General features: G+C 34.4%; 1 protein-coding gene across 3 annotated transcripts in view; it reads right to left on the bottom strand.

The window, feature by feature from the left end:
• The window catches only part of grid1a (glutamate receptor, ionotropic, delta 1a), a 186,479-nt gene that overhangs the window by 13,704 nt on the left and 149,715 nt on the right, over nt 1-23,060 (bottom strand). For all 3 annotated transcript variants that reach the window (XM_077729383.1, XM_077729380.1, XM_077729382.1), the window contains 6 exons: nt 22,333-22,434; nt 19,117-19,314; nt 17,697-18,027; nt 15,119-15,257; nt 6,700-6,895; nt 4,161-4,327 (listed from right to left, as the gene is read on the bottom strand). In XM_077729383.1, coding sequence (XP_077585509.1) covers nt 4,161-4,327; nt 6,700-6,895; nt 15,119-15,257; nt 17,697-18,027; nt 19,117-19,314; nt 22,333-22,434 — 1,133 coding nt within the window. The remainder of the gene's footprint in view (nt 1-4,160; nt 4,328-6,699; nt 6,896-15,118; nt 15,258-17,696; nt 18,028-19,116; nt 19,315-22,332; nt 22,435-23,060) is intronic.

Consider the following 23,060-nt stretch of genomic DNA (forward strand, 5'->3'; position numbering starts at 1 on the left):
AAAAGCCTTACTATACTATGTCGTTTTTTAAAGAAAAAAAGCCTTACTTTACTATGTCGTTTTTGGCGATAAAAAGCCTTACTATACTATGTCGTTTTTTAAAGAAAAAAAGCCTTACTATACTATGTCGTTTTTTAAAGAAAAAAAGCCTTACTATACTATGTCGTTTTTTAAAGAAAAAAAGCCTTACTATACTATGTCGTTTTTTAAAGAAAAAAAGCCTTACTATACTATGTCGTTTTTTAAAGAAAAAAAGCCTTACTTTACTATGTCGTTTTTGGCGATAAAAAGCCTTACTATACTATGTCGTTTTTTAAAGAAAAAAAGCCTTACTATACTATGTCGTTTTTTAAAGAAAAAAAGCCTCACTATACTATGTCGTTTTTTAAAGAAAAAAAGCCTTACTATACTATGTCGTTTTTTAAAGAAAAAAAGCCTTACTATACTATGTCGTTTTTTAAAGAAAAAAAGCCTTACTATACTATGTCGTTTTTTAAAGAAAAAAGCCTTACTATACTATGTCGTTTTTGGCGATAAAAAGCCTTACTATACTATGTCGTTTTTTAAAGAAAAAAAGCCTTACTATACTATGTCGTTTTTGGCGATAAAAAGCCTTACTATACTGTGTCGTTTTTAGCGATAAAAAAGCCTTACTATACTATGTCGTTTTTAGCGATAAAAAAGCCTTACTTTACCATGTCGTTTTTGGCGATAAAAAAGCCTTACTATACTATGTCGTTTTTGGCGATAAAAAGCCTTACTATACTATGCCGTTTTTTGATTCAAAAAGCCTTACTATACTATGTCGTTTTTGGCGATAAAAAAGCCTTACTATACTATGCCGTTTTTTGAATCAAAAAGCCTTACTATACTATGTCGATTTTGGCGATAAAAAAGCCTTACTATACTATGTCGTTTTTTGCGATAAAAAAGCCTTACTATACTATGTCGTTTTTGGCGATAAAAAAGCCTTACTATACTATGTTGTTTTTTAAAGAAAAAAAGCCTTACTATACTATGTCGTTTTTTAAAGAAAAAAAGCCTTACTTTCCTATGTCGTTTTTTAAAGAAAAAAAGCCTTACTATACTATGTCGTTTTTGGCGATAAAAAAGCCTTACTATACTATGTCGTTTTTGGCGATAAAAAAGCCTTACTAAACTATGTCGTTTTTGGCGATAAAAAGCCTTACTATACTATGTCGTTTTTTAAAGAAAAAAGCCTTACTATACTATGTCGTTTTTGGCGATAAAAAGCCTTACTATACTATGTCGTTTTTTAAAGAAAAAAGGCCTTACTATACTATGTCGTTTTTGGCGATAAAAAGCCTTACTATACTATGTCGTTTTTGGCGATAAAAAGCCTTACTATACTATGTCGTTTTTTAAAGAAAAAAAGCCTTACTATACCATGTCGTTTTTTAAAGAAAAAAGCCTTACTATACTATGTCGTTTTTGGCGATAAAAAGCCTTACTATACTATGTCGTTTTTGGCGATAAAAAGCCTTACTATACTATGTCGTTTTTTAAAGAAAAAAAGCCTTACTATACTATGTCGTTTTTTAAAGAAAAAAAGCCTTACTATACTATGTCGTTTTTGGCGATAAAAAGCCTAACTATACTATGTCGTTTTTGGCGATAAAAAGCCTTACTATACTATGTCGTTTTTTAAAGAAAAAAGCCTTACTATACTATGTCGTTTTTTAAAGAAAAAAGCCTTACTATATATGGTCGTTTCTTTTAAAAGAACAATTTTCAACAAGGACCTCAGCTCTGAGATGCAAAGAAATAAAATGGCCGAAGGAAGAAGTTGGTACGGACAACAAGGCGGAAAAGCAGACGGATGCGAACGTGTCGCCCCAAAAGAAAGACGGCCGAATTGGCCTTCAATCTTATGAGCTGCCATTTTTCAACACTTTCCACAAGGACTTGCACATAAATTTGGGAGAATAACTTTGCACATTTTTGCCAAGCTAACAAAAGAAGCACACTAAAAAATGTGCACACACACACACACACACATTGAAACGCTCAACAAGGAGTGATTTATACACATTAGTAGTCATGAAACATCCAAGTGTAGACACCTCATGTTTTTCATTCATTTCACTACAAGTGATGCATTCAAGATTGTGAGCTGAAAAACATGGCTGTCATTCATCGCCATTTTCAAATTCAAAGTGCATCAATACAGTGTTCCCTCGCTACTTCGCGCTTCAGCTATTGCGGATTCAGAGCTTCGCAGATTTTTTTTCAGGAAAAAAAAATTAAAGATATTAAGTTAAAATTATAGATTACATCATCTTACAAGAGGTGGAAACAAAATACTTCAATAAGAATTAGTAATTGCATCAAAGAAATGGTCAATAACATGGTGAGAGTTCAGGAATGGCATTGATGACGTCATGGCTGTTTACAGGCCCAAAAAAACAATGTTCACAACTCCCAATAACGATGTTTTTTACGTGTAAAAAAACTACAGAAGATCCTCCAATCCGGACTACTTTGATGTTTTTGCTTGGTGGTGCTTTTGTTATACGTTTCTTTAAGCATTTTTGAAGGGGCACGCCTACTTCGCGTGATTGTTTTTATCCAAATGCCTTAAAGCCGTACGCGAAATACTGTTCGGGAGGATACTTTTGAAGACATCCTCCCTTAAGGTTCTTATCTGTGATCCAATCTATTTAATTAAATGTCAATAATTAAATACGATGTCTGCCTGCAGTTATTGACAATTACAAAAAAGCATAATTATTAATGAACCTATCAGGAACACTGTACATCATTTTTAAAAAAATGTTTGCCTGCATCATCAAAACAATAACAGGTGAACTAAGAAAAGAATCTCCGCGCACGGCAAACGATTTCCAACCCGGGTAAAAACTAATGTTTTTTCCCCAAGTTGAGGAACTGTCAATCGAAAGAGAATGGTGTCTTTGATGTTCACAATCACGAAGACTAAATTCTCTCTCATGTTTACAAAAACATGAACGTTAGAGTCTTTCAAAAAGTTAAATTGTCTTGACGGTTGGATACTTTTTAAAAATAACAGGGTTAGCAAAGTCTTCTTTTATTTGATGTTTACGGAGTGAACATTCATTAAAGTCCAAATAACATTTGATCTAAAAAAAAGCACAACAACAAGACACATTAGGATGAAAAAGCAAAGCCTTTCTTTCCTAGACGAGAGCTCACATTTCCAAGTCCTCCTCTAAATCCTCCTGTGTCTCACTACAGGTCACATGACCAAATGCAAAACATCCTTTCCCCATCTCACCTCATCTGTTCTGAAAACGTACATCTCTTGAAAGACAAAGAAAACATTAGGCTAATATCACAAATTACCTGCACTAACCACCAAATTTTCCATGATTCTTACAAAAAGCACCTTCGCTATACTCATCCAATACATGGTTGGTTTTTTTTGGGCTTCAGTGGATGGCTGTGAGGTTGCCAGGCAACAACTCTCACCTGAAAGCAGCACATTAGTATATCCCCATTTCCTTCAGCCTTCTAGTTTTAACGCATCCCGCCTCGCTAAGTTTAATACGAAAAGCCTTAACATACCGTATTTTCACGACTATAAGGCACACTTAAAAGTCTTACATTTTCTCCAAAATAGACAGTGCGCCTTATATATGGAAAAAACAGAAAACAAAAAACGAAAAACCACCACTGTCGGATATTAAAAAAACACAAACGCCTGAACTGAAACAATACTGTTAAATATGCAGATCAGCCATCTTAGTTTACAACATCTTCCATCATATAGCTCCTCCCCCACTGCAAGATTTTATACAAAAAAAATCCAAAACATCAACAATGGCTGGCTCTAGAGGTGACTGTAAAGTAGTGATTGCTTCATACCTGGAAGTTAATAGCAATTACCATATTTTCACCACTATAAGGCACACTAAAAAGTCTTAAATTTTCTCCAAAATAGACAGTGCGCCTTATAATCCAGTGCGCCTTATATATGGAAAAATGTCATTCATTGGGGGTGTGCCTTATAATGCGGTGTGCCTCATAGTCGTGAAAATACGGTACATACATTTGGACGAGGTGGCGAAACGCAGCCATTGTCCCCCGCACTCAAGACCGTGACCCGCGGGGCCTTCACGTCGAGGCGGCGAGATGGCGCTAACGAAGCGCCGAGTACGTACTTTTGAGAGAAGAGATCCCTGTAAGGACTGCCGTGCTGTAGAGCAACACCGTATCCTCGCGTGCTGATGCTGTTGCCGGCGATTGTCAGCGTGCAGTCGTCGTCGGTTAGCGCCGCGTATTCCACCACCGCCATGTCCCAAAGGAAGGCGTAGGACTCTCGTTTTGCCTGGGTGGATCACAAAAAACATCAGTTGACAGTACCTTTGTTTACATTCAAAGTTTGTTAGCATTTTTTGGCTTAAGCACCCTTGGGTTTGGGCGACAACAAGCTGCAACATTTTGAAAAACAACTTCAGGTATAATTGTATTTCAACTTATACTATCAGAATCACTGAGCCCAAAATAATTGAACAAAAAAGCGCAAAACGGCATTTTTAGCCCGATTTGCTGTTGTCCAGAATATCGTAGTCATTACCAAGTGATGTAACGTAAGATTAGCTTCTATATTGTGATTTTTTTCAATTGTGTTATCTGAAAAGAGGGCTGAATATGTCTTAATATGTACTCCAAATTACTCGGATGTAAGCCTTTATTTTTCTCTGAGTTTACTGAGTGTATCGGAGGAAGTGGACCAGCCGGGAAATATGTTGTTTTGATCAAAAACTCAAACAAAGCATCGCCAAAAGTGCATTAGTACAAAAAAAAACTGGTATTTATGACTGGGATCTGATGTTAATTTCGTCCAAGATACTTTTTTGTACTGTTTTTGGTGGTTAAACCATTGGTTTGACCTTTTATGGACAAAATTCTTTAGATTTTTGTCTATTTATAGACATTAGATAAACTATGGTTCTGCTGTTTTGTTCCTATTACTTTGTTCTCTATATCCCACCTTAAAAAACAATCAAAAAACACAAAAAATACACAAAGGATAAAAATTTGAGCCCGGAAAAAAACAACAAAAACAACATGACTAACCATGCGTGGCATTGATTTTTTGACAGAGATCAATTTGGAATTGTTCAGTACAACAAAAATAATCCTGGCTCATTACACGAGACGGCGTAGCATAACAATAAAAAATCAAAAACTTTTTTTCCTGAGAAAAAACAAATGACTTTTTTGTGCTGCCTGAAGTGTTACATTACTGTCAAAAAATATATGTTTGTCTTTCCTTTCCATTACATCCTATAATTCAACTTTGGTGAACTTTCCCTCAGTCAAATTGTCAAAATATCCTGATGATGTGACTAAAAAAAACACCAAAAATAACCTGACAGCTGCTAAGGCGCTTTTTTCAAAGGCTTCTCTCAACTTGTATTTTTGAAAAATAATAATTGGCTTTTGATTTACAGTACATTTTTTAACTACAGTTCAGTTATCTTTAACTTTTTCCATTAAAAACAATTGCATTAAATTCTAACAAAGCATTTATTTAGGCGATTAATTTCCTAATTGTGATTGGGAGCATTGATTGGTTTCGTGTTTAATTCAGTCATAAATACAACTAACATTAATGTACTGATGACAATAAATGGTTAGAATGGCAATTCCAATATGGCGGTTATGGTAGTAGCTGGTCTAGAAGGTTTGAGAACTACTTTTCGAGGTTTTAATTGAGATAGAAAACTTGCAATTTGAATGTAATAAAACGTACACAAATAGCGACAAATAGCTCCGCCGAAGATGCTTTTGGATTTTCGCTTTGTTGTTTTTGTCGCCTTCGCCGCCATGACAGTACGGTATTCCCTGTGGTGCCCTTACATCCGTCAACAAACGCGAGAAACGGAGCTTCTGCACCTCGCGTCTCATTAAGACGGCGTAAAGTCCAGAAGTCAACTCGCCCTCGCAAAATAGGCGTTTTCGTGTCACCACCAGGCCGTTTTGCTTATTTAAACGACTTGGCAGAAAAACAACAACTAGTAGTGCTTTGAAAATAGTCAAATATACTATGCTCACTTTTGGTTGACGGCCACAAATTTACTCATTACATCCTATACTTCATGGCTAAGATACGGAACTATTAATCTATCTATCTCCATTTTTTTAAAAGACATTTTAATATTTCTTAACACATTCCTTTTTACTTGACTTTGTACTTTATACTTTTTACTTTAATGCTGAGTGATGAGTATGTTAATACTTTAGTCATTTTTTTCAGTTTATGTTTCAAATGTACTGTTAACGGATGCACTTTTTTATTTGTATCGTATCTTGTGCTGACCCCGCCCATCTGGCAAATTTTTAATGTGGCCCCCAGGCCCAAAAATGTTCCCACCCCTTATCTAGATATTCCATTTCCATAACGTCAATCAACCCTCAACCCAAGACTAGGAATGGTACTGATGCAATTGGACTCAGTGGAAGTCCGCACTCAACGGGGTGCCGTCCTCATTATAAACATGGTCTTAACAGAGATTTTCAATTATAGATTTCACCTTCTCTGACTTACATATGCCTGCTCTTTCTATATTTCATGAACAGGAAAGTCAGAAAATATTATATCAGCGCCACAGTGCTTGAAAATCCAATTTTTTTGACAAAATAAACTTTTAAACCGCCTGAGTATTGCTTAAAATCAAGTTTTTGGACACTTACCTTCTTGATGCCTTCGAATGGGCCTGAGACAGAGTGCTCAAAACCGTTATTTTTGTTAATGGTCTTCCAAAGGTCGGCAAAAGTGCTGTCTTGCTCCAAGGGGTTGGTGCCTTTGGCTTGGAAGTAGTCGTACACCGCCGAGTCTCTGACCGTCCCGTATGCTAAGTCCGCCTGCTTGGACAGGTCCTGGAAAGACCTGGAAAATGGCGGCAGAAGATTTAGAGTGGAACAAGTATCTAGGAAGTAAAAAGACTGATTTTCAGTAGTATAGTTGTCCTTGAATGTAGTCTTTTATTCTGTTGCGTTTCAAATTCTTGTCTTTGATTAACTGACCTTGGTCAGGAAAAATGATGGACGCCAGTAGGAGGATCTTTTGTGATGTTATTATTTTTTCTTACTGATATGAAATTTGAATGTTTTGCACAGAATTTAAAGGTTTAAATGGTTCTTTGTTCATATCTGGTCTGTTGTTATGACTTCCAAGCCAAAAAAAAACCGCTAACTCTAGTGCAAAGTGGTGGCCCGGGGGCCAAATCTGGCCCGCCGCATCATTTTGTGTGGCCCGGGAAAGTAAATCATGAGTGGTGACTTTCTGTTTTAGGATCAAATTCAAATGAAGAGTATAGATTTATATTAAATTTGATTTACCCCCTTTTAAATCAATAATCGACATTTTTAATAATTTTTTTCTGTGTTTTTAGTTCAAAATAATTTTCTAAAATCTAAAAATATACAACAAAGGTTAAATTTCTTGATTTCCCCCCCTTTTAAATCAATAATTGACATTTTTTAATCATTTTTTCTGTCTTTTTAGTTCAAAAATCATTTTGTAAAATCTAAAAAAATATTTAAAAAAAGCTAAAATAAAATAATGTTTTAGATCTATAAAAAACGAAATATTCAGGGCTTTTAATCCAGTACTTTTGATCCATTTATAAAAAAAAAAATCTAAATATCATATCTTCTAGCGTCTTTTTTAATCATAATTTTATGACCATTAGACTCATCTACATGCATACTCTCCTTAATACTCATTGATCTACTCGAACAAATGATCTACACCTGTAACGACGCCCAAAATCATCCCCCCCGATTCCAAGACACCCACGCAAAGTACGCCAAAAAAAAAAAAATCCATGTTTTAGCATCCAAAAACGACTGCAGCATTAATCCCTCCAATTGGCCATTAACGACTCATAATAACATGCGCTAATGTGCTTTTCATGAACAAAAACTGCCGATCTGAAAATGACTCTCTGGTGACGCCATTATGCAAATGTAATGAAGGCACAGTGAAGAAAATGAGATTTTTGGGGGTTGAAATAAGCTCCGTTGGGGCGTGGATTTACGTACACTTGTGCCATCAGAAAAAATGACAAAAATAAACTTTATACTGTCAATTTCATGCAATAAAAAACAACTCGAGGTGAACTGATATTTAAAAACTCTGATGAGGAAAAGTAGGGGGCAAAACGTAGTAATTTAACAGCGTTGAACTGTTTTTTTTTGGCAAAAATGATTCAAAAATCCTACTGCGAGTTAACACAAGTGTGTCTAATGTTATGTCCCGTCAATGTAATGGTTGTAATTCACAACAACAAAAATATTTAATGAATTTACCCTCCAATTTCATGCTAGTTTCATGACTGAGTCCCCAGTTGAAACGGAACTGTTGGATACTTTAAAAACAGTTTTTTTTATCAATTTTTCTGCACATAAGCAACAAATTAGCGTAGCGCAACCATGCTGTTTTTACAGCCTCAATTGTCCATTTATTTGTTTTTTTTTTAAACAACAACAAAAGGAAATCTAAATGCTTATCTTAGATGACGACGTCGGGCCAATTCAGCCGTTTAATTAGAAATCTTTAGAGCGTGGCCTGGGATAAACTTTGAGTAGAAATATGTAATTTGTTATGTTATTATCTGACGCCTGTTTCAGTCGGGTTGAAAAAAAAAAGACATAAAAAAAAACAGATTTTTATTTCTTGTGTAAAGATCTTTGTGCTGGATATTTAGTTGGTCTAATTTTGGTCACATGATCAGATCGGGAATATCCCTAATTAAAAGCAGTTATTTTTGTATTAATGGTATTATGGATAAGTGGTACAGAAAATGTAAAGACAGCTAAATATAGTTATTAAAGCGCTTAAATTACTTTAATTCTAGGGGCAATCTTATGGACTATTGATTTGCATACTTGAACTTATTTCTCTGGAGTTTCTACCCAGCCATCAAGTGCTAAATTAACGACTTAATCAACCTTTACGTACAACAAAAAGAGAAGCTACTGCCCTGATGGAGTGTGAAATCGGGGATAATTGACACAATAACTGACCATGACGTATTATAATTTCATTTGCTCGTGACTAGAAGTACTTTTAAATTAAGAAAACAACTATCATACATTTCCGGGGTGGTGGGTCGGGTCTAATTATCGGAAGATCCACTAAATATGTGACTGGACGTTTGGTCGCCGGTCAACAGTACTTAGATATTAAACAGTACTTAGATATTAAACAGTACTTAGATATTAAACAGTACTTAGATAGTAAACAGTACTTAGATAGTAAACAGTATTTAGAGAGTAAACAGTACTTAGATAGTAAACAGTACTTAGATATTAAACAGTACTTAGATATTCAACTCTCTCTTAGATATTAAACAGTACTTAGATATGAAACTCTCTTAGAAGTTAAACAGTACTTAGATATTAAACAGTACTTAAAAATTAAACAGTACTTAGATATTAAACAGTACTTAGATATTAAACAGTACTTAAAAATTAAACAGTACTTAGATATTAAACAGTACTTAGATATTAAACAGTACTTAGATATTAAACAGTACTTAGATATTAAACTCTCTATTAGATATTAAACAGTACTTAGATATTAAACAGTACTTAGATATTAAACAGTACTTAAAAATTAAACAGTACTTAGATATTAAACAGTACTTAGATATTAAACAGTACTTAGATATTAAACTCTCTCTTAGATATTAAACAGTACTTAGATATTAAACAGTACTTAGATATTAAACAGTACTTAAAAATTAAACAGTACTTAGATATTAAACAGTACTTAGATATTAAACAGTACTTAGATAGTAAACAGTACTTAGATAGTAAACAGTATTTAGAGAGTAAACAGTACTTAGATAGTAAACAGTACTTAGATATTAAACAGTACTTAGATATTCAACTCTCTCTTAGATATTAAACAGTACTTAGATATGAAACTCTCTTAGAAGTTAAACAGTACTTAGATATTAAACAGTACTTAAAAATTAAACAGTACTTAGATATTAAACAGTACTTAGATATTAAACAGTACTTAAAAATTAAACAGTACTTAGATATTAAACAGTACTTAGATATTAAACAGTACTTAGATATTAAACAGTACTTAGATATTAAACTCTCTATTAGATATTAAACAGTACTTAGATATTAAACAGTACTTAGATATTAAACAGTACTTAAAAATTAAACAGTACTTAGATATTAAACAGTACTTAGATATTAAACAGTACTTAGATATTAAACTCTCTCTTAGATATTAAACAGTACTTAGATATTAAACAGTACTTAGATATTAAACAGTACTTAAAAATTAAACAGTACTTAGATATTAAACAGTACTTAGATATTAAACAGTACTTAGATAGTAAACAGTACTTAGATAGTAAACAGTATTTAGAGAGTAAACAGTACTTAGATAGTAAACAGTACTTAGATATTAAACAGTACTTAGATATTCAACTCTCTCTTAGATATTAAACAGTACTTAGATATGAAACTCTCTTAGAAGTTAAACAGTACTTAGATATTAAACAGTACTTAAAAATTAAACAGTACTTAGATATTAAACAGTACTTAGATATTAAACAGTACTTAAAAATTAAACAGTACTTAGATATTAAACAGTACTTAGATATTAAACAGTACTTAGATATTAAACAGTACTTAGATATTAAACTCTCTATTAGATATTAAACAGTACTTAGATATTAAACAGTACTTAGATATTAAACAGTACTTAAAAATTAAACAGTACTTAGATATTAAACAGTACTTAGATATTAAACAGTACTTAGATATTAAACTCTCTCTTAGATATTAAACAGTACTTAGATATTAAACAGTACTTAGATATTAAACAGTACTTAAAAATTAAACAGTACTTAGATATTAAACAGTACTTAGATATTAAACAGTACTTAGATAGTAAACAGTACTTAGATAGTAAACAGTATTTAGAGAGTAAACAGTACTTAGATAGTAAACAGTACTTAGATATTAAACAGTACTTAGATATTCAACTCTCTCTTAGATATTAAACAGTACTTAGATATGAAACTCTCTTAGAAGTTAAACAGTACTTAGATATTAAACAGTACTTAAAAATTAAACAGTACTTAGATATTAAACAGTACTTAGATATTAAACAGTACTTAAAAATTAAACAGTACTTAGATATTAAACAGTACTTAGATATTAAACAGTACTTAGATATTAAACAGTACTTAGATATTAAACTCTCTATTAGATATTAAACAGTACTTAGATATTAAACAGTACTTAGATATTAAACAGTACTTAAAAATTAAACAGTACTTAGATATTAAACAGTACTTAGATATTAAACAGTACTTAGATATTAAACTCTCTCTTAGATATTAAACAGTACTTAGATATTAAACAGTACTTAGATATTAAACAGTACTTAAAAATTAAACAGTACTTAGATATTAAACAGTACTTAGATATTAAACAGTACTTAGATAGTAAACAGTACTTAGATAGTAAACAGTATTTAGAGAGTAAACAGTACTTAGATAGTAAACAGTACTTAGATATTAAACAGTACTTAGATATTCAACTCTCTCTTAGATATTAAACAGTACTTAGATATGAAACTCTCTTAGAAGTTAAACAGTACTTAGATATTAAACAGTACTTAAAAATTAAACAGTACTTAGATATTAAACAGTACTTAGATATTAAACAGTACTTAAAAATTAAACAGTACTTAGATATTAAACAGTACTTAGATATTAAACAGTACTTAGATATTAAACAGTACTTAGATATTAAACTCTCTATTAGATATTAAACAGTACTTAGATATTAAACAGTACTTAGATATTAAACAGTACTTAAAAATTAAACAGTACTTAGATATTAAACAGTACTTAGATATTAAACAGTACTTAGATATTAAACTCTCTCTTAGATATTAAACAGTACTTAGATATTAAACAGTACTTAGATATTAAACAGTACTTAAAAATTAAACAGTACTTAGATATTAAACAGTACTTAGATATTAAACAGTACTTAGATATTAAACAGTACTTAAAAATTAAACAGTACTTAGATATTAAACAGTACTTAGATATTAAACAGTACTTAGATATTAAACTCTCTCTTAGATATTAAACAGTACTTAGATATTAAACAGTACTTAGATATTAAACAGTACTTAAAAATTAAACAGTACTTAGATATTAAACAGTACTTAGATATTAAACAGTACTTAGATATTAAACAGTACTTAAAAATTAAACAGTACTTAGATATTAAACAGTACTTAGATATTAAACAGTACTTAGATATTAAACTCTCTCTTAGATATTAAACAGTACTTAGATATTAAACTCTCTCTCTTAGATATTAAACAGTACTTAGATATTAAACAGTACTTAGATGTTAAACTCTCTCATGAATATAATTTTGAGAGCTGGTTTCAACAGTAAACTCTGTCACCAAAAGACCGGCGACCAAACGTCCGAGCACCAAAAAATATATGATCAATCCTTCCCTAGTTGACAGTGGAGTATTTGCCTCTAAGATAACATGAATGGGCTATTTTTATAAAAGGGTGCCCTCGCCTACATTTGACAATTTCTTAAATCTTGTTGGCAGCATGACCCTCTCTTGAGGGACATAAGAAATTGACTACTCGTATAATCATAAAGGAGCTTTACCGTTCTCCCATTCAACTAAAGAGGGCTCACAAATTGCACCTTGTTAAGTCCACATGGTAAAATATGAAGCTTTTTATGTCACTTTTCCCTTGAAAAGTAGGACAAACCAGCATCATTTCTAGAGCAGAAAAGATGGAATTTTTTTAAGGGATGGAGTATTGATCGGTCCGGCTGAGGTATAAGGTGTGTTTATCAAATTAATTCATTAGCCTTACTTTATTAGAAAAGTTTCTATTGGAACTTTTTGCTCAGGTTGAAGGTTTTTTTTCCGTCTTTAATCAGGCTTTGCAGTATTGCCAAGATTCTTTTTTATTTTTTTATTTAACCTTGACACTAAAAGAAGGCAGACTCATCGGATTTAGAAAGATGGAGCATTTTTTCATCCGGCTTTTTCGGTGGTCCGAAAAAAAGCTTAAATCCTACCTTAGCGTTGAAGTCAATTTGTCCTAATGATAAAATCCGGGATGATGTACCGCTTGTTTGAACGTATTTCCTACAATGTTAAATTTTGGACTACAATGTTACATTTTGGACTACAATGTTACATTTTGGACTACAATGTTACATTTTGGACTACAATGTTACATTTTGGACTACAACGTTAAACTTTGGACGACAACGTTAAATTTTGGACGACAATGTTACATTTTGGACGACAATGTTACATTTTGGACAACAATGTTACATTTTGGACTACAATGTTATATTTTGGACTACAATGTTACATTTTGGACTACAATGTTACATTTTGGACTACAAGGTTACATTTTGGACTACAATGTTAAACTTTGGACTACAACGTTAAATTTTGGACTACAACGTTACATTTTGGACTACAATGTTACATTTTGGACTACAATGTTACATTTTGGACTACAACGTTACATTTGGAAGGTTACATTTTGGACTACAATGTTACATTTTGGACTACAACGTTACATTTGGACTACAACGTTAAATTTTGGCCTCCAATGTTACATTTTGGACTACAATGTTACATTTTGGACTACAATGTTCTTTGTCCACGAATCCAGTTTGTGAATTTTGTCCTTTTCCAAACAACAAAAACGATCAAATTCAGCGTTATTGTTTTTTTACGTGGAATATTGTTATTTTGCGGCTGTCATTTTGATTCGTCCCCCTAAAGGCTCCCATTTTTCTAGCATCGTTTTATTTTTGCCAACCTGGAATTCTCACCCAAACAAACAAACATGTAAGGCCTCCCCGGGTTTTGTTTCATGTTTACAAAGATTACCACGTCTTCTTTGCAAATAATCCCACGCCAGCTACATGATTTATGAAACACGTTTACTTCTGAGTATGGCGAACATTTTGACAGGCTTTTATATGTTTTGTTTTGCTCAATTGTTATCATTCTCTATGTGTTTATGTTGTTAGGATTTCCAGTATGTTGGCAGCGTCTAAAATATGCAAGACTGGACAGAAAAAAATAAAAACGCCTTTAGAAATAAATCAATAATTAAAAAATTCAACACATTATTATTCTCTCACTCATCAAAGCCCTTGAAATATGTTTTAAAGATTAAAAAAATGAGACTAATGAGGTAAAATACCACATTCTTTGGGATTTACTTCCTTCTCTGACCCACTTTCAATTTTGTATTACAACACATCACATGATAAACACAACGAGTATACTTGTCTACCTATTCATTTTCTTTTGAGCCATACGCCCTCTGGTGGAACCTGTATTTTTTTCAATAGTTATAAACCTGAGTCGTCGATTTGTGAATACTATACCCATAAATTAGTGTGAAAAAAAAGTTAAATTTTGGATTACAATGTTAAATTTTGGCCTACAACGTTAAATTTTGGACTACAACGTTAAATTTTGGGCTACAATGTTAAACTTCGGACTACAATGTTAAACTTTGGACTACAATGTTAAACTTTGGACTACAATGTTAAACTTTGGATTACAATGTTACATTTTGGACAACAATGTTACATTTTGATGACTACAATGTGAAATTTTGGACTACAACGTTAAATTTTGGATTACAATGTAAAATTTTGAACTACAATGTTAAATTTTGGAGTACAATGTTAAATTTTGGAGTACAATTGTAAATTTTGGAGTACAATGTTAAATTTTGAACCACAATGTTAAATTTTGGACTACAATGTTAAATTCTGGACTACAACGTTAAATTTTGGACTAAAATGTTACATTTTGGACTACAATGTTACATTTTGGACTACAATGTTACATTTCGGACTACAACGTTACATTTTGGACTACAATGTTAAATTTTTGACTACAACGGCGTCCACTTACAATGTGGATATCATTTTTCCTCAGAAACAACATCATGCAAAAAGCTAATTCTTTGTTTTTACCCTCACCAGCTCCCAATTAGCCTAAATATCAAAGAAAAAAACAAGAGGTCAATATAGTGTCTTACCGTACGGCATTATCCAAGCGGGACACAGTCAGGTAAGCAGCCAGGTTAGCCGTGTAGGACGAACACACGATGAGTGTAAATAGCCACCAGCTGCCCATCACGATACGCAAGGCCACCGAGCCCAGGATGGAGTCGCTGCCTGTGAGTGGGCAGACATGCATATTCAGTTAAATTTTAGGTTTTTTTTATATGACAAGATGTGTTTTCTCAGGGCAGACAGATTAGAACTGATATACAGCAACATGTTAATGATGAGCGATGAGTATGTTAATACTTCAGTCCTTTTTTTCGGTTTATGTTTCATATGTACTGTTAACGGATGCACTTTTTTATATGTATCGTATCTTGTGCTGACCCGGCCCGTCTGTCAAATTTTTAAAGTCAATGTGGTCCAAAAGTTTGCCCAACCCCTGAATTATACTATAAATAATATTGCAAAATGTATGTCTATAGAAAATCTACAAAGGACAAAATGTCCAGTAGCAAATTGACTTATCAAGTTGGATTACTTTTAATGTAATTCTTATTATTTTAGGTTAAACTAAATACTGAAGTTGTAATTCTCTACATTCATTTCAACAATTCAACCAGCAACATCTTGTGTTAAAATTAAGAGGCGTAGCTTTATGTAGGCGGAATTTAAGCTCATTTTGCTGGCCATATTCAACTATAATTTCATCATTTGCTGCAGGCCAATAAAAAATGGGTAAGGGGAACATATATAGGAAATTAATGGAGTAAATGGTTATTTATTAAGTTTGCTCAGGTTGGTTAACGTAAAATGTGAAGTTCATCTTCTATGGAACGTCCCATTTTGTTTGAAATTATTGACATGACTTCATACTTCTCATAAAAATGTAAGCACCAGCTCAAAGTTTGTTTCAAAGACTACAGTCTTCATTAATAGTTGTGCTTTTCATGTCTTTTGAGCCAGTTCACGGCGTTAGTTTTGCACATTTCATTTCTGACGCGCTACGCTCACAACATGAAATCAAAAAGAGCTTACAAAGTCTTCCAGAGAAATGTCAGGGTACATTTGAGTTTTTGAAAGGAAAAGGAAAAAAAAAACAAAAGTACGCTGTGGAAATGCCACGACGGAGCCGGGCGCCAAAATGATGTGATGAGAGAAGCATTTGGGCTGAGTGTGTCACCCTCGACACAGCTGCGGCCTCGGGACGGAAGTGAACGCCTTGTCAGACGCTACGGCGCCCCGGCATCCGTCACTTTTATTATGCGCGCTTTTGAGTGATCCTTAAAGGTCATCGAATGTGAAATGTACGTTGTGAAAGTCAAGTGGAGCTAGCGCGGCAGTCTGTCTTCCGCTTGCAAATACATTTCTAATAAAACTTTCTCGTCACCAGCAAAAACTTATTTGCTTGTTTTCATTCCGGATGATTTTCTACTCGTCATAAAAAGAGGAAATATTATGGGGTGGAATTGACTTTTTATGGGTGGAGGAACCAACCCATTCATGCGGCAAGTCTGCAATTTATGGCACTTGGAGAAATTTTATTAAGAGTTAAGAAGAAAAAAAGTCAATGATTAGTTCATTTATTCATTTTCGGAAGTCCATATCCTCACTAGGATCATTGGAGGGGGGTGCTGGAGCCTATCACAGCTAAGTATGAGTACCAGGCAAAGGGGGACAATGTGAATTGGTGACTGGCCAATCGCAGGCAATAACTAGTCAGTCATAGCTAAATAACTAGTTTGGCATAGCTAAATAACTAGTTAGTCGTAGCTAAATAACTAGTTAGGCATAGCCAAATAACTAGTTAGTCATAGCTAAATAACTAGTTAGTCATAGATAAATAACTAGTTAGTCATAGCTAAATAACTAGTTAGTCATAGCTAAATAACTAGTTGGTCATAGCTAAATAACTAGTTAGTCATAGCTAAATAACTAGTTAGTCATACCCAAAAAAAACAAGTTAGTCATAGCTAAATAACTAGTTAGTCATAGCCAAATAACTAGTTAGTCATAGCCAAATAACTAGTTAGTCATAGCCAAATAACTAGTTAGTCATAGCCAAATAACTAGTTAGTCATAGCCAAATAAGTGCTCAACCAGCTAGCACAGGCATGGGTAAACTACGGCCCGTGGGCCACATACGGACCGCTAAGCTTTTTAATCCGGCCCGCCGATGTTGTCCAATTTTTTAATAAATTTTTTACTTCCCCAAGATGGCGCTGTCATGTGGAAGCCAGTGTCAGTAGCTCTGTCTACTCTTATTTGTTTTTTTGTGTGTTTTACAGCCCTTCCATCTTTTTTTTAAATGATATTTTAATATTTCTTAATACATTACTTATGACTTGACTTTGTACTTTATACTTTTTACTTGAATGATGAGTGATGAGTATGTTAATACTTTTTTCAGTTTATGTTTCATATGTACTGTTAACGGGTGCACTTTTTTATATGTATCGTATCTTGTGCTGACCCCGCCCATCTGTCAAATTTTTAAAGTCAATGTGGCCCTCAAGTCAATGAGACTCTCAAGTAATTGGTGGAAAAAACAGAAGGCTTCTATCCTTTTGGTCAGCTACAAATTGTGCCAAAAATGACTTCTTTCCATACCTTGCTGGACAAAAGCTCCGTAGACAATCCAGATGGCGCTCTGCAGCGAAGTGGTGGGCGAAGGCTGCGAGTGTCCGCCCGCGTTACTCTGGCATCGGATGGCCTGGATGCGCCTGAGCAGGAAAATCATCACGCCCACCACCGGGATGGCGGCGGCGATGCAGGCCCACACGGCAAGGTCGAAGGGCGCCAGGAGGGAGAAGATGTTGATCTTTTCTTCCGATTTACGCATCAGGATGCCCACCGAGTAGTCCAGATAGCGTTTGCTGAAGTCTACCACACGTTCGCGTTCTGGTGTGATTGTGATGGCTGACACGGCCAAATCGGCTCTCTATTGAAAAAAAAAAAAAAAAAAAATCGGATGAATACTAACGCTACCACAATTAAAATGTCATTTTTTTTTGTCTTCACAAGGGTCGTGTTTGGTGTTTTAGCCTATGTCAGTATCTAAGTACTGTTTAATATCTAAGTACTGTTTAATATCCAAGTACTGTTTAATATCCAAGTACTGTTTTATATCCAACTACTGTTTAATATCTAAGTACTGTTTAATATCCAAGTACTGTTTAATATCTAAATACTGTCTAATATCTAAATACTGTTTAAAATCTAAGTATTGTTTAAAATCTAAGTACATTTAGGGGGAACCAGAGAAAACCCTGGTAAGAATACCCAAACTCCAAACTAGACATTCTGAACCTGGAATTGAACCCTCGATCCCAGAACTGGGAGGCCATCCCATAAAAACACATTACATGCGACACAAATATTTAGTCTTTTTGCCAAACGTTTAGCTTCAATAAAACGACAAAACTCGGTAAATGCAAACAATAATTGGGAAACATCGCATAGATTATGATTCATACAGGGTGAATAAAGTCATCTAATCTAACCTAATCTGCAATTCACAGCATTTGGACTCTCTTGTTTTGGAAATAATATTTTAGTATTCAGTAGAATTCTCTTGACAACATCTGCAAAGCGATCTTTCAACGAACACCAGTCAGTGGTCATAATTATTGGGGTCTCTTATGAAATAGAAATGTTTTGTGCAGTCAATTTAAAATAAAAAAAAAATGTTAGATAAGAGGAACATTGGAACAACAGCAAGTTGTTCTCTGTAAATGACATGAGAAAACAACCTGTAAGTCCATTAAAGCTTGCGCTAAATGAATATTACTTTTCACAGTCATGTTGTCAAACCTTTGCTTTCTACATCCCAATAAGTATTCGACTGGCAGATTTGCACGATAAAAGCTTTTGAGATGAGACATGTTTTTTATGTTTTACTTCCATTAGAGAAAATTCAGTCATTTGTCTCTATTCTTAAAACCACAAAATGTAGCTGTGATGCAACAGAAATGATTTGGATCTTAATTCGGACATTACTTGTCTGAGACGCGGAATACTTTGCACTGACCTTGCCAATGAGTTCTCCGATCATTCCGTTCCAGGAACCATTCGGGAGCGCCGAACCGTATTTTCCGTCCCCGACTTGGTAGATGTCGTACTTGAAGCCCAGGATCTTGGCCAAGGCGTCCAAGACGTCAATAGAAAAGCCTTTGTATCTTTTGGCCTGGCCCAGGATGTTCTCTGCCGTCATTACGAAAGGTTCTTCCTGTTCAGATAGATTTGGACATCTTCAACAATAGATTGGAAGCAGAACTGCTTTAACGTGAACTGGATTTTATGTGGGCTGGAACATTTTAGATATAATATTTAGAATATTCATTTTTTTCTAGATCTAAAACAATGTTTATTTGAGCTTTTTTTTTAAATATTTTTTTTCATTTTACTAAATTATTTTTGAACTAAAAACAGAAAAAATAAATTTTAAAAATTACAATTATGGATTAAAATAACTGGATTAAAAGCCCTGAATATTCAATTTTTTATAGATCTAAAATAATGTATATTTTAGATTTTTTTAAAATATATTTTTAGATTTTACAAAATAATTTTTGAACTAAAAACACAGAAAAAAATGATTAAAAAATAACAATTGTTGATTTAAAAGGGGGAAAATCAGGAAATTTAATATACATCTATACTCTTCATTTTAATTTGATCCTAAAACAGAAAGTCGGCACTCATGATTTACTTTCCCGGGGCCACTTAAAATGATGCAGTGGGCCAGATTTGGCCCCTGGGCCACCACTTTGACACCTGTGCTCTAAATGGATATTTTTGGAAAAATGTACCCTTAGCACTATTTCTACTTGTGAGACAACAAAGAGGAACTCAAGATGTTTTGGACAAAATTCTGGGAAGCTAGATCATAGGATGTATTACAGACCAAAAGAAGGGAAGTAGGGAACTTTGCTTTTTTATCGATGTTGCAAATCATCATGACGATGATCAAACGGCCACTCTAGCTGCACTACGGGGTTCCTCGTGTAACAAATTTCTCTATGTTGGCCGATTAATATCTCATAAAATGTCTCCAACTACTTTGATAAATTCATTTTCCCCCAAAAAATCACACCAAATCATTACTCAATGCTTACTTTTACCCACACATCAAGAAAAAGTGTCATTTCTAGTGGATTTTAAAGCCATCTATTAAAACATAAAGCTTGGATTAGACCAATACAAAGTCTATGGGATGTAAATAGAGCCAGACTACTTGCTTGAAAAAATGTCTTTTATCTGTAGACTTACTTCTACTATGCAGATATTCTTTCCTTAAGAAATGTGAGTCCGCCACTACTTATTTGCCCAGAGGGCCTGAAAGTTAATTACACTTAACAAATGTCGGCGAACCGTAGTGGAGAGGAACACCCGCACTCACACACACACAAAGTAAAAAAGTTCATCACCCCTCGCTTGAATCATTCATGGTGATTCTCTACGAACGGCTCTGTGGAGTCGAGGCCACGATCGGTCACCAGAAGTCAGTCTGAACCGATAAAACGATTTTCTGGCTACGTAACCCATAATACCCGGCGCCAACGTTGACGCCGGCACTTCATCAGTATGGAAATAACCTTTTCCGTTTACAATTGGCTCGATCTGGATTTAATGTCAGACTGGAATTAAAAGTGGAGTTGTTCTGATTACGTAGTTTTGAACCTGGGTTTGAGCCCCGGGGTCACCTGATTTGGAGGATCTGCCAATACTGAGTTCAGATCCAGTACTTTGCCAGTTACTTATTACAAAACGTACATTTGTCTTTCTTTTTGCTGCTTAGTAGGTCAACAAAATGATTTGGATATTATTTCTGAGTCTATACTTTTATTCTATCAGTTTTCACAGTGGCACTCTTAGGCCTTATTTCTTGTATTTTGGGGTGTTCATTTGAATACCTGTCTGGGTGGGTGTTTTTTTTAAACATTTATATTTCAGGGTGCCACTTTAGTATCTTTTGGTCCGCCTATGTTGTCCCAAAGTCCTGGTTTTCTGTTGACTTTGGTGTTAATAAATTACCATGTAATGTTAATTTCATAGTGTGTTTATCTCCTCATTGGCCGGGTATTTCTGCTGTGGTAGTTGTGACTCCCTGGTACATAAAAGGTCATAACAATGGTGTCAATGGCAACCAATGAGTTGATACCTAAAGCGTTTTATATATATTTTAGACAATTTGACTCGCAAGAAGGTTGAACATGAATATATACTGGACACCCCCACAGTGTTACACAGCGTTGTGATCACAATTTTGTTCGTCTAATAGCCAGGCTTTAAAATGATTGGCCAGATTGACAGGTTCAGAAATGGGAGTTCACGTATGTCAATGAGTATTGAGTTCCAGGTATAAAGAGAGAAGGTTCTTTGGCTAATTTAGCAGTATTTTTGAAGGGAATTACACAGTCACCTCTAGAGCCAGCCATGGTTGAGGTGTTGGAATTTTTGGGTACAAAATCTTGCAATGGAGGAGGAGCTTTGTGATGGAAGATTTTGTAAACCAAAGTGGCATCTGCATATTTAGCAGTATTGTCCATGTTCAGGCGTTTGTATTTTTTTTTAAATATCTGACAGGGGTGATGGATGGATGGGAGAAGTGGTGAGGTTTTGCCCACTGGAGTTTATGGCGTGATGAAGTAGACAAGCTGAACTTGTGCGAATAAATACAGTGCAGAAGAAGCCATGCGTGAACAAGAAGAGGAAGCGCAGTGAGTCGAAGTGGGAAGGAAAGTTGGCGGAGGGCACGTTGACTTTCAAGGCTTTTCCAATGGCCTCATTTCGTGCGGGAAAAGATCTTAAAAAGTCCTCTTGGGTGACGAGTGGTCCAGCTTGTCACGTCCTCAACCCGTTCCCAAAGGTTTTAGCCGTTTTTTATTTTTTTATTTTCCCTGACGCAAAAGTTTACTTTGACCTCCACTTAGGGGACAAGCTTGTAGCTTGTCCCAAAGTGGAATATTTAATTATTTATAGTCATTTGGATACAATCGTTTTATGCATGTTTCGGTTTAAAGGAGTTTGCAATGTGTGCCAAATGGTAGCTGTTATTTTCTTTTGTTATATTTTCGCACGATTGATACATTAAGTTTTACTAGAGAGTTAAATCTCAGTTTTCAGAAACGGAAAAACAAAGAAACATTAAAAAAAAATGGAACAATTTCAAAAAGAACAAATCCATACTGCTGCAAGTACATAATAACTCCAAGTTTAAAGCTTCAGTGGAAATTCAACTCACCAACAACGTGACGATCTTGAGCGTGACCCCTTGCATCCCACTCTCGATCCGGTTCTCCTTCAAGCTTCCGTTGAGACCTCGGGTAGAGTCCCATGACGCCAACTGTAAGAAGAATGGCAGAAGCAGTCAGAGAGACTGGAGGTGCATGACCTTCAGACTCTGGTCTCTTTGTAGCAAACTACACAGAAATACTTCAAAAAAAGAATTGTGGAAGCAAAAAAATGTAATGAATGGAGACAATGTTCCTTCTAAGCGCAATTGGACAGTACTCTCGTCTTCTTTGCGCAGCAGCAATCATATGGCGCGCAGTAAATAAAATCCAACTTTTAGTTTTTATTTTTTGTTTATTTTTTAGCCCTTTCCCCATGATGGCGCCATTTTACGTGGCAGCCAGTGTCAGTAGCTCTGTCCACTCTTATGTTTTTTGTGTTTTACAGCATGTTTTACATGAAAAATTAGAGTAAACATTGACATACACCTGCTTATATCAAGTGTGATACTGGTGCCCATGGCGAGCAATGATGATGTCACTCACACTGGTACGCTCAGGGAGGTTGTCTTTGTGCCCAGACCAACCAAAAATTAGAGGGAAAAACGAATGGAGAACTCACAAAGTAAAGACAGGTTTTATAACACATGAAATGCTATTATTTCGGCTAATAACAACAATGGCGGTATCTAAAATGGCATCTGGTTCCCAGAACGACAACTGACATCCATTAGTATGT

This window comes from Stigmatopora nigra, chromosome 12 (assembly GCF_051989575.1).
Source record: "Stigmatopora nigra isolate UIUO_SnigA chromosome 12, RoL_Snig_1.1, whole genome shotgun sequence".
Lineage (NCBI taxonomy): Eukaryota > Metazoa > Chordata > Actinopteri > Syngnathiformes > Syngnathidae > Stigmatopora > Stigmatopora nigra.